The sequence below is a fragment of the Nipponia nippon genome, unplaced genomic scaffold (genome assembly GCF_047370975.1).
Source record: "Nipponia nippon isolate SJK-2023a ecotype South Korea unplaced genomic scaffold, ASM4737097v1 scaffold_23, whole genome shotgun sequence".
Taxonomy (NCBI): domain Eukaryota; kingdom Metazoa; phylum Chordata; class Aves; order Pelecaniformes; family Threskiornithidae; genus Nipponia; species Nipponia nippon.
In genome coordinates, this window is record NW_028262340.1 from 4,808,057 (window position 1) to 4,821,068 (window position 13,012).

Genomic DNA, 13,012 nt, shown 5'->3' on the forward strand with positions numbered 1-13,012 from the left:
TTTTAACATTGTTATTAAAAAAAAAAAATCTGGTAATGCTTGCTTTGAGTTGGAGAATTTAAATTGCTGCTTAAATAATGGATTAAGATGGTTTCTTTGGAAAACGAGAAGTTGTGTTACCTGTGTAGACTTTAAAACCAGTGGTACCTGGATGAGATTCTGCTGACTGCACACACAGGAGCAGCAAACTGACAGTGGCTGTGGTTCTGACAAACATTTAACTGAGTAGCAGTACATCTGCGGGAAGCCTGTACACGATGCTGCTAGCGACAACATACAGCCTCCGTGGCTGTGCTACTTTATTTACACAATACTATCCTGGGAACTGCATGACTTGATACGCAACATACATCATATTAATCGTCTTGAATTAAATACAAAAGGATTAGTAATTCTCTAGCTATTAAATTTTTTACTTACATGAGTTTCTAAACACTTTTTTGTTTAAATAAATATGTCAAATAACGCAGGAGTGAGAGCAGGCGTTTTGTTTTGGTATTTTGCTCTTCTACTTTCCCCAGGCAAAGAGCTTTAATTTCTACTCTGAGAATAAAACTGCTCCCAACACGATGGATGACAGATAAGTGACAAAATCGGCAGCAGCTCCCTTATGTGGTACAGCAAACACCTATTTGGGTTTGGGAGGGCACGTCTGTTTCACGGAAGGCTGGCGAGCTGTTTGGAAACCACGTTTATAACACACTCTGCCAAGCTGATGCTCAGAGTTCAGGCCCATCAAATCCATCTCACCATCGTCCATGTCAAGCCACAAGTGTGTTTGGAAAAAATCGAAAACAAATATGAAACAAGTAAGGTTTCAGCAGGACTGTTTAAAATCTCTTCAACGTTCAACGTAAATATGTATGAAGGTGAATAAACAAAGGTTAAAATCCCAAACATTTTTACGTTAAGCCATTTTTATGATTGTTTACAGTGAGTGCAATGGCTTAACATTCATCTACTCAGAAAAGCTAATACACTAAATTCCAAATGGTCTGGATCTACTAAAACAAGTGCGGAATGTTAAAGTAACAGCAATCAACAGAAACGGTACAGTAAGTTGTTAGAACAAAATTTATAATCTGCTTAATAGTGTATTTGGTTTAGATAAGTATTTAGTTTTACTTTCCTCTTTTTGACATGCATGTCTTTTTGAAAACATGGTTGGAAATATTGCATGTATACAATTGATTTAATAATACTTACAAGCAGAAAAATATCACAAAAAGTCTCTTCTCTCATCATGGGCACTTGTTCCAAAAATCCTCTCTTTTTTCTCAAGCTCACCTCAATTGACTTTGGGGTCATTTACCATAGTCTAACCACTTCACAAAGGTTGTTGATACATTTTTAATAAAAATTAACCCTTTGTAGTTCATTTTTAGAATTATGCCCATCCTTAAAAGAAAAACACAAACTTAAGTAGAGAGTAATTTAAACAAAAACATCACTGTTAAGTTCATGCCCAATGCACTCATTTTGTTGAATTAAACTAATCAGAGTAACAGTTCACCTTGAAGCCAGGATCTCTGGAACTTTTCGTTTCCTCTTGAGAGAATCCATGTTTTCTAAAAGTACTGGGAGATATATCTATCCTCCTAAAAGTAAAGAAAGTACACAGATATAATCTTGCTCATAAGAAGAATTGGAAGTTTTCAGATTAAATGTCATTTAAAGCGGACTGATATTTCCAAAGGTACTTAAAACTCCCCAGATTTTTCTTTTTCGCTGAAGCTAGTTAAATACTTAAATTATTCCAGAATTATTCCAGAGTTTAAGAGAAGGAAATCTGAAATACCCCTGAAATGTTAGACAGTGTCTAATGGCACCAACCTGTGGATTTCAGGGCTCTTTTTGTTTTTAGCTGCATCTTGTTCCATTCCTTTCTTTAGATATTTGGTAAAGCGTTCATTCAGTGTCATTCCTGAAGACCCAAAGTGATGCTCTGTTGGGGGTTTGAGTAAACAATGCCAAAGTATTAACACCATTTTTTGTAAAAAGACAAAGCACATCAGTCACAGAGCTTGGTCAAATTCACGTGCAGGACACGAGAAGCACACTGGTGATGAGGACTAACTAATGCTGCTGACAAATTTCAGTTTCAATCTTGACATTAACTATTTATTCACTAGAATACACAAATTCTAAGTCACAGCCTCTCTGACTATTGCTCCGGTAAAAACAAGAATGCCTCTTCTGCCTTTCCAGAAGAAGAGTCATTTACATAAATAAAGAATACTCATGATTAGGCTGCTATTCTCATTTATGGCATATCTGCTGGAAAACAACTCTTTCAGCATTAACTAGAGTGCATGAAACCCAATTATTTCGGCAAAGGAGGAGTGAACCTTCATCTGAGGATATGTGGACTTCCAACCTACCTCTTACATGATGGACTATAGTCACTATATGTTGAGCAAACAGTTCAGAAGGACTTCGCTGAGACTGAGCAGACTGAATATGATGGAAAATCGAACGAAATTCTTGCTCTTTTTTGTTGCTGTGCACAAGGTCACGAGACAGCTTGCGTTCCTGAGCCAATATGCCACTTGGACTACAAAGAGAACAGACCACGTGAAATAGAAGAACAGGGTAAAGGGAAGGAGTTTAAGGTGATTAATGTTTCAGAAGTTGGAAGGTGACTGCACTTTTTTATGTAGTATTATGAAGGCACCCAAGAACATTCAATAGCATGAGCAGGACACTGATTTAAGCATCTCTCAAATACACGGATCTAGGTTACTGTAATAATTCAGATCACTTGTTATTCTGTATTTGGAGGGCTGTGTGGGTGTTAAACCCTGACATCCTGTGAAACACAAGCCCGTTCTTACACCACTAGTTGGCTGTGGTCTTTTGCTACTGTTCCGAAATTCTAGATTAACCTCTTAACATCCCACAGAGCATATTAATGCTTATGGGCTATTGCTGTACAAATTTATTTTCTGGAATACCTTTTTACTGTCTTAAGATTTCTTGAAGCAATGCTGAAGTGGCTTTCAGAGCTTCCTAGAGTTTCAGTAACGCAATGTTGAGAATAAGAGTAGTTAAACACACTCCAGAGAATCAAATATCATTTAAGCAGCACTGTAACTTTACCGTACCACTAAGCTTCCAGCAGCAAGAAGCCACTGAGTACCTCTTTCCAGAGCCTGGTGTAGTGTGGAACCTGATGCACATGCATTTATATGCTGAACTAATCTTACATCTAGTCGTAGAAAAGATTAGAAAAAGTCATTTAACCTTCATGTTATACTTTCACCATCTGCAAACCGGTAACCCCTCTAACCTCCCACCAAAAAAAAAAAGGGTCACACAAGTATTATAATGCCAGAAAAAAAATTAATCTCCATCTCCAAAAAATAAAAATTGTGATGTGATATTATTTAGCCTTCCTCACACTTGGCAAGCATATGAGGATCTCGGGAAGAGAAACAGGAAAAAGATCACTATTTAGACTTCTCAAAAAAATAGCAAATACTTACCGTGCAAGATCTTCATCAAAGGAATCCATTCGAATATTGACCTGGGCCTCCCGTGTAATGGAAAAAGAGGATTTGCCAGGAGCTAGCCCCTCTACTTTGGTGCCTGGTTTCTCCTTTACCTCAGAAGCCTTCCTTGGTGGGGGGGAAGAACTTTTTTCCTGGCTTGATTTGTAAGTGGTCACTCTGAAATTCTTTTCAGGAACAAACCCCCTGTGACCTGGTTCAGCTCTCTTGGATGCTGGTCTCTCTTCTTTTTTTGCTCTTTCAGAATAGCTTTCCTCCTCCATTTCATCAGGTTTCCTTTGCTTCTCTTTTCCAGGTGGCAAGAACACCACACCTTCCCATTTTCCTGGCCTATCCTCTTCTTGACTTTTACTTGAAGTTGCTACGACTTTAGGCATAAATTTGGGCTCATCATCAAATTCCGAATCTTTTCGGCCCTTTGCCTTGTCTTTCTTTTCCTGCTCGTCTGTTTCCTCTTTGCCATAATGACCTTCCTTATGGAACTCCGGGACCTTTAGCTTGTCAAAGTCGTCCCGGAACTTGTAGCGCTTGGGCGACTGGCTGCCACGGTATCCCTTCTCGGAGTCGGCTTTGGATGCATAGGTTTCAGATTTTGCCTTTCCATCTGTTGATCCCAACTCAGAGAAATTCCCTTTTTCTTTAGTTTTTTCTTTTTCAACATTTGTTACTTTCTGTTCTTTGTCTTTCCCATTCTCAGTCTTCTGCTCTTCCAGATACCTGTTCGTAAAAGAGACGTTACAGTAGTTCTCTTATTAAAAAAATCGAAGAGGTTATACTTCAGTTGAAAGCAGGCAAATTTTAGAGAACACAAGCTATGCATATACAGAAAGCTGTCTCTAGGCCCTAAAATAGTTAAAATGTAAAGTGGATCACTCAGCCTGGATTTAGACTTTTAGTTCTCAATAAATTCAGCAAATGTAGAAGAAAATGGATATGCAGAACTGATGAAATGAGGCTTAAGAACAAATAAAAAACAGCTTACCCACAGATTCATTTTAAGGAAAATAGTAACATCTTACCCAATCGGTTTATTTACTTACAAACCTGGTTCAGGAGAACAACACATCAAAACTTTCAAACTGGGCTGTTCTGCTTTAAACAACACACTGGAAATAAAAGCCTCAAAAGCTACTTCAAATTTTGGATGCAAGTTTCATAGGTAAGCTAAATATTTCATGACAGACTGTAAATACAAATAAAAGCAAAAAGGTTAACAGAGGAGAATATTTATTTTGCCTGGAGAAGACAAAACACTTCCAGTGAGAACAACAATTTAGCTAGTTTAAAGCATCAGAACTATGTTTTAAAGCATTCATTAAGCAAAACCCTAGCTTTGAGGAAATAGCAGTAAAGGCCAAGGACATTAGTTCAGTGCTTTGGAAAGCCCAAACAGGAGTTACAGCTTTTTTTTTCCCCCCTTTTTCAATTTCAGACATCCTTGATATAAGATCAGTTCAAAAACACTTTAAAAATAATAAAGAAAAGATTTAATAGCACTTGCGAATGCTACCATATCTTTTAAAACCAAGTGTCAACTTCAGGCACGAATCTGCAGTGGACTAACCAAGCAAACAGAAACATGGTAAGTTGATGCTTTCTGTATGGAAGGATGTCTTAATTTTAGGGATGATCTTGATGCTTTAGTTTCTCATACTACCCGCATACACAGGCACTGCAACTACACCTGCCTTAGGCTGCCTGCAGCAGGACATGCAGTAAGGTTTAATTAAATTTTGCATATCTAATATCTTTTATCTAATAATATATATTATATATATAAATAAAATCTAATATCTTATCTAATAATTTTGCAATATCTAATGCAATTCAAGAATGCAATACTAAAAAAATGTCTTTAACTGAAAAGTAAATAACTTAGAAACAGAAAAGCTTCCAGTGTGCACTGTTAGGTTGCTAAAAAATCCCATGGGCACATCTTCACCTCAAGCGTTCACGAGCTATGAACGTTTCTGCAGGGAACCTACGCAATCTTTAGCACTAATCAAGTCAGAAAACTAACTCCAACTTCCTACAACACAGGGCCAGGTCTGTATTTTGTTCTTTAATTTAGACAGTACCAGGCCCAAACAGCTGGCAGCCTCCTAGCAGGGCACCCTGCAGAATGGGGCCTCATTCCAGCTGGAGCCTGCACACACACGGAGAGCCCTTACAGTGCTCATGGAGAGCGCCTACACGTGGAAGCTGCCCTGTCAAAAAATACTGCAGCACAACAAAACGTATCACTTGCCTTTTTGAGAAGGCTCCTCCTCCAGGAGCTGTGGTTTCCTCCTTCTGAGATGTACTGTAAATCGAACTGATTGGTGTTGGACTTTTGCACACAGGGCTCTTCCTTGTTGGGCTCAAACCTGCCGAGCCATGGTCAAATGGACTCTGATGAGAGCCTGCCTGAAAGGAGGTGCTGCTGCTTTGTAAAGCAGAGCTCATCTGTGATGGGCTGGACAGCGGAGGGCTCGACTTTTGCAATGGACTTGGCCGAGGAGAACGACGCCTCACCACAACCGACTGGAGAGGGCTTTTTAACGCAGGACTGCGTTCCCTTGGGCTAAGTTCAGACACAGAAGCTCTTGACGTTGAACTTGTACCATAGGTGGTCATATCTTGCCATGGTTTTGATCCCTCAGATGCCTTGACGTCTTGAGCCACTGCTCCTGAAAATGGCTGCTCCTTAGACTCATCACCTTGATTATCTCCTGCAGCCTGAGATGCCCGGGCATCCTTGGAAGATGACTTTTTCTCCTTTCCAGATTTACGCTTAGAAGACTCAACTCGGCTGTGATTTGAGGAAGATCGGGAAGAGGAAGACCTCCTTGACCGATCAGAAGATGACTTATCAGAATTTCTAGAATGACTTCTAGACCTTGGTGAAGGAGATCTTCTCTTGGGTGAACGAGAGCGTGACCTCCCTCTACGAGGGCTATACGCTTGGCGATAATTTTGCCAGTTTGACCTGTAATTCCCATATCCTCCTCGGTTATACTGGCCCCATGGATAAAACCCTCGATTTCGGCCACGAAAATAATACGGTCTCCTGTATCCTCTATTATGACCTCTGAAATCCCGGTTCTGATAGACTCTCGGATGGTTCCTTTCTCTGTTATGAGATGGAGAATATGATCTTGAACGGGACCTAGAACTGATAAAAGAAAAAAATTACACAACTATGTTGAAGTTTATTTTTCTGTCACAACATTTTATTCAAAGCCTTATAAAAAAAGAACTTGAAAAATTCATTTCTAAGCTTTTAGAAGTAATTTCTTTGGTCTACCCTCATCCAATTGAGGTATTACACTTTGCTCTCAATAAATTGCAGTGGAAATAACTTGTATCTGTGATACTGCCAAACAAATATTTGACTTCAGGATCACTGCGGAGACCATGATCAGTACACGCTGCTCTTCCTTTTTGGCTGCTATCCAGCTTCAGAAAAAGTGACATATCTCAAGCTTCCAGCCCTTTACAACTCAAGGTCAAGGTTATACCTCATCTTAGATCTCCTCCACAAAGTAGTATTTCTTTATGCACATCATGCTACCATTATTGGAACAGATCCAAAGTCTTCCCGTTGTGTCCCGCAGTTATCTCATGTGCTTTTGAAATTCTGATCATCAAGATGAAACCCCACTTCTTTGCCAGGTGAGTTACACAAATTGCTACACCTCAACATGAGAAGAGCAGTACTGGAGCAAACGGCACACTGCTTTATAGTTTTAAGTTTCAAACAGTGCACCCCTTGCCACAATGCAGAAGCTGGAGCTCCAAACAAGCGGGACAGCAGAAGGATGTGCTCGCTCTCCAGCCTGACACCGCGAGATGGCACTGTTCGGTGTCCCTCTGCTCGCCTCCACACCGTGCAAGAACATTCATAAAGGACAGAACTGAATTCAAGACAAGTACAAAGCCTGTAAGAATACAGATTTCAGTGGCAAAACATTAAGGGCTAATTGTTCCAGTAGTCTCTTCCACTAAATTTATGGGGCTGCAGCTGGGTAACCGTTTAAAAGCCCTGCTGTAGCTCAGGATTAAATGCCAGCTTGACAGTAAGTATTTCACAGCTGTTTGAAAAGCACAAACTTCTGCTGAAAGTCATAGATTTTAGCAATTTTGCACTAGTAAAACAGAGAAAGCGTCCAAACTAGTAACTTCAAATAGAAAAGAGATTTTTCCAAATGGAATTCTAGTAAATAATATTCATTGAAACCATTCCCACAGTCCCTTCTTACATTAAGACAGAGCCAGTCAGCTCTAGAACTCTCACCGGTCATACGTCCATACACATGCACTGCTTTTACAGACTGGCAATACACAACTCACTCCTGCGCCCTCTCCGCTCACACCCCAAAACCCCATAACATGAGGGAATACAACGCTGCTGTTAGAATTCCTACAAGATTAGCATACACCCATGCAGAGATGAACTTTAGTTCTGTTTTTAGTTTTTCCACCTATCAAATACGTTACAGTTTAGCAGGGAACAATTTATTCATACTATAGTCCTTGCTAGCAAACAGTTTAATGATAATTTTAACATATGCTTCATGTTTTACCTCAAACAACCAAAAACTCTGCAACTTATCTGAGACACTTCCTAATTCGAACAGCAACGGCGAGAAGGGAAAGCACAGAGGCAGACGGCAAGAAACAATTATAACGAGCGCTAGTCAAAAGCGCTAAGAACACATACGCTCCCATTTTCAGATAACTGCTACATTTGTGATCAAGTACCAGCAAGGGACCTGTTGTACACTGCTTCCAAAGTCTGTTCTATCATTTTAGAGAGGCTTGCAGCAGGAAAATTTCACTCCAAAAGTTCCAGAGATTATTTACAAGAAATCTTTTCAGAAAAATACAGTAAACATTACGCAAAAGAAACACTGCAAGTAATAATTCTCCCAGCTCTGCCAGCCCCTGTAGCTAGCCAGCTAATACACCCTGCTCCAGTTCTAAAGCACCTACCATTTTATAATAGGTAAAAATGAAAAATAAAGTCATAAAGAAAGCAATAAATATTAGGCAGGCTCCAACAAGGCAATACAACTTAGAACAAACAGTAAAGCTACCAAATGAAGAGTAAAACAATTTTTGTGGTGTATGCTGAAGTACACAATAACAGACTTTTATGCCAAGATACCATGAGACCTACCTCAGAGCATATCCTAACGCCATGCAAGATGACTTGCCTGTACTAACCCCCTCCATTTTGATTCTTTTTTTTTTAAAAAAAAGGAGTTATTTACAAAGCAAAAGTAGATTCAGCAGCAGCATAGAGGAAATGATCATGTTTGCAAAGGGTGCCTTTGTTTTCAACTGTGAAAGTTCCTTCATAGCTAGGCAGATATTCCCAAATGACCACGTATCTTCCAGCATTCCAGCTTCCTTCTGCAAAGAACTCTGACTCAAGTCTCCACCTCTAATTTAGTTTTGTCATGTCCTTCTCTCTCCAACTGTACAATTATTAGAGCCTCTGCATTTTAAAAATCTCTCTAATTGTTAACAGTTGCATGTGTTTACAGCCTAATGATTTTCAGAATAAGCGTTATTAATTTAAGATTAGTGAAAAAGCAGCTGAACATCATTATACCCAGTCCAATGGGAATGTCTTTGCCAGATATAAAATGCTTAGCCAAAAGAAAAGGAAAAACAGATAATCCTGATATCCAGGGAAGAGATGAGCCTTTAACTGGCCTGACCAGAAGCAATTCGGGGAGGTAAGAACAACTATTATGAACATTAATGATTTCTCAAAATCATAACTGCAGTGACATTAACTTTATCTACTTTATCCATCCAGAATGATCATTTCCCTTAACTGACTCCTGTATACTGAGGGGAGGGGCAGGGAAACAACGACAAAAATTGCCCCTACCTTTCATAGCAATATCTTAAACTGACATTAAAACTCATCTGAATTCATTTTTAGAAAGAGGAAGAAAGCATGCAGTGTCCGCAAAGGCCCCTTTAAGTCTGGGATCAATTAAATTAAACACTTAAATAAAGCCAAAGATGTTTAACAAAACAAAGGAGCATGTTTTGCTACGGACCTTCCCAACTCTTCCTCCCCACTCTGACTGTGGAACACACACTTAAACTCTCTCACAGCAGTAAAGCAAGTGTCTGCTCAAAAGCATTTCAAATCTCACAATAATCTCAGGCCAGGATAAAGCCCTATGATTTGTGCACTTTGTCTGCTTTGGCAATTTCAAACACCATCATTAACCATGAGTACTTTTAATATAGGAAAATGGACCTCAGAGATTGTGCATACTTAGCATTAGGAAAAGCACAATAGGCTATCCCATTACATACAGCAGCGATTAAGAACTGCAGAAGAACACGGGAAAAAACCCACATGCACTTTGACACGGGCTTCTATTAATACCTTTGAGGAAAACCAAAGTATATAGGTCTTCTCTAAGGGCCCAGTCTAACACAGCTGTAACAACTCCACTGTGGACTGTATCCCTGCCAAAATGACCCATACTAACAAAAACACCTTCTGATTTAACTGTACATTAGAGTATCTGTTAGTACTCATATTAGGGGAAAAAGACTTGCACAGAAAAGGGAAATTATTGTTCACCAAAACCATGCTACAGAGACCAGATTAAGGGCTCAAAAGAAGTATCTTGACAATGTGGAGAAACAGCCACAATTCAAAACAGTACAGGTTGGCAGGAAACAACCTAAGACACAGGACACTATCTGTCCTAGAATCTAATCGAAGTCTTTCCCTGGAAAAGAATTAAGTGACAAAGCACCTGAACAGGACAGAGAGGAAAAGCACAGTTACACCCTCTGGCTTCAGAGCTGCACGCACTTACCTAAGTCTGCGTTTTCTCGACCGTGAGACAGAACGAGAACGGGAGCGAGACTTGGAGAAGGAGCGTGAACGCGATCTTGATCCAGACCTCGAACGAGAAGAACGGGATCCAGATTTTGATTTGTTAGTTTTAGACATCTTTGCAAGCACCTGTCAGTTGTACCTGAAGGAAACAGGGAAATAAAAGTATTTGAAAAATGAAGTCATGCGGCAGATTTGAGAGAACAGGCAACATCTGGCAACCTGACAAACTACAGAGTGACATGAAGCTTGATAAGACTGGAAATATGAATGTTTGAAGTGGCTGTCTAATAACAGATGAATGGTGTTGGGCTCAGAATAGAAGGTTTATTTCAGTCTAAGGAGGAAATCTGCAAAAAGAATAAAAGGCTTTCAACCCAGAGTAACTGCAAATTTGAGTGTGACAGTTGAAGGCAGCAAGTTAATGCAAAATCCAGGAACAGGCAGGGGCCATGCTGCTAGCTTAAACAAGAATACCTTTAAAAGAGACAAACCATTTCATTTCAGTCACATAACTATCAATACAGCCAACTGTCACTGGTTTCAAGAACAATGAAGAAATAAAGGCTTACCATCAAAAAAAACCAAAACAACAAAAACCCCACCCCCCAAAGTCTTCTCTAAATTTTCAGAAGGAATCATGAACAAAAATGACAATCCAAGATATACGAATGTGACCCTATTTGCACAGATCTGCCTCACTATGAACGCTCAGGGTAAATCCTGGACATACGTGTCCTGTGCGGTTTGTGCAGTTGCTATGATCAGTTACAAGCACGTATCATCCAGTGAGGAGTTCTGTTGCAGCCAAAATAATTCAGACGTCCTTCCAAATATTCACAGAGACAGAAGAGATTATGCTGTAGCATTAAATGACTTGAAATAGCTATAATTATGAATTACCTGGGCTATTTTCAGGCATGCATCCAGGTAAAGGTTAAAGAGTCCCTTAAAAGGTGTTTCAGGGAATACAGTTTGACCACACAATTGTTTCAGTTACACCCTACCTGATCTGTTCTCTTGTAAACATCAACTTTGTATCAACGAGCAAGATTTTCTAAACAATTTTCATCACCTCTTAACCTCCAGGGAAAGAAAAATACTCAGGACTATTAACTTAAGAGGGGCAAATGTCATATTATTTACACTTGAAGGTTGGTGCAAACTGTGATAAAATTCAAGTTGCTGTATTTCTTTCAGCTGGTCAGATTTTCCTGTCAGTATCCAAAAAAGTCAAATGCGTAACACACAGTTTTGCAGTTTCCAACAGGGACCTCCACAAACTTTCCCCTTCATGCCACCAACAACCTCCTTTTGTGACCTCCCTTCCAGAAAGGGCTGCGGAAGCAAATCCAGCATACCAGAGACGGGGCGGGAGAGCTCGAGTGCCTTTGCTGTCGAGCCATTACAGCGCTTCTCAACTTTAGTAATAGCTGACCTATTTAACCACTGTATCCAGCCATAAACAAAATTCCTTACAATTTAAAATTTGATCATGCTGCAAAATATCTTCCAGTTTTTGAATCCCTGTTGGTTCCACGATAGTTCTTCAGCTTAAATGGAAAATGCTGTGCCCCTGACTTGGCGAGGAGGAAGGGGACTCCGCTCTCTTGCTCCTCAGACTAAATTGCCAGTCTCTTTTATTTCCATTCCTAGAAACCGGAGGTTTCAGTAGTGGGCTGGAAAAGGGACTAAGGGCTCGTTTGAGTTAAGTGTTTGGATTGTCGAGTATTCCACATTAGCACTTGGTATCAAGATTTGAACTCTGCAATTCCAGAGGTAGCTGACGAAGCTGAGAAGAAAACCTGCTCTCTTTAAACAATACATAAGTTTCATTCACAACATCAGAAGCAATTTATTTAGCATTAAACAGAATTCTTTAGGAATTTCTACACGAAATTACATTTTGTCCCCTCAAATTTAGTAAAATACTGCGTATCTCTCACATTACTTACGGAAGCTCAAAATACACAAGAGCCACAAAGGATCATATAGTAAAAATCTAATCGATGTTTTTAACATATAGAACAGTCCACAAATGTCTGTGGCTTTGAGACCCCTTAACAATCTGCTCGATGTAAGTAAGCAGAAGTCCTTGGCCTCTGCTGCCCTAGGAGAAAATAAAATAGACACTGTGCAAGTACACAAGGTCATGGAGTCTCCGAGAAAACTGAGCATCAATAATTGTTGTGATGGTCCAGAGATTACATACTGTAAGTTATTTTAACTTTTTTTTAATGGCTAAAAGCATCTCAAATCATGAAATGAGCAAAGCAGCATTGCCAAAAGCTGAGCACCTGCGAAACAAACGCTCTGCAATGTTTATTGTCCACATTCTAGAAGAGGGAAAAAACTAAGACTGCTCTGGGAATTAGGAAAAAGATTGTAAAGACAAAATTTGCATTAACTGAGTATTGCATAAGAGTTATCAATAAACTTTTCAGCAAAAGTGACTAACGAATGACAGCCAGAAATGAAAAAGGAACTATATTAGTACAACTTTACCCTTTTTTTCACCTACTGATTAAAAATAGAGACATTTAGGTATATAAACACAACCAATCAAGTACTGCTGCTGCTGTATCCATTTTAAGCAAATTCCAGTGGACTGACTTGCAACGTCTTCACTTTCAGTCGCTCTCCA

General features: G+C 39.5%; 1 protein-coding gene across 7 annotated transcripts in view; it reads right to left on the bottom strand.

Moving 5' to 3' along the window:
- THRAP3 (thyroid hormone receptor associated protein 3) overlaps window positions 1-13,012 on the bottom strand; it is a 33,857-nt gene that overhangs the window by 5,349 nt on the left and 15,496 nt on the right. For all 7 annotated transcript variants that reach the window (XM_087761203.1, XM_087761196.1, XM_087761201.1 and 4 more), the window contains 6 exons: window positions 10,349-10,510; window positions 5,758-6,663; window positions 3,486-4,226; window positions 2,382-2,554; window positions 1,834-1,945; window positions 1,514-1,598 (listed from right to left, as the gene is read on the bottom strand). In XM_087761203.1, coding sequence (XP_087617329.1) covers window positions 1,514-1,598; window positions 1,834-1,945; window positions 2,382-2,554; window positions 3,486-4,226; window positions 5,758-6,663; window positions 10,349-10,485 — 2,154 coding nt within the window. In that variant the 5' untranslated portion in view covers window positions 10,486-10,510. The remainder of the gene's footprint in view (window positions 1-1,513; window positions 1,599-1,833; window positions 1,946-2,381; window positions 2,555-3,485; window positions 4,227-5,757; window positions 6,664-10,348; window positions 10,511-13,012) is intronic.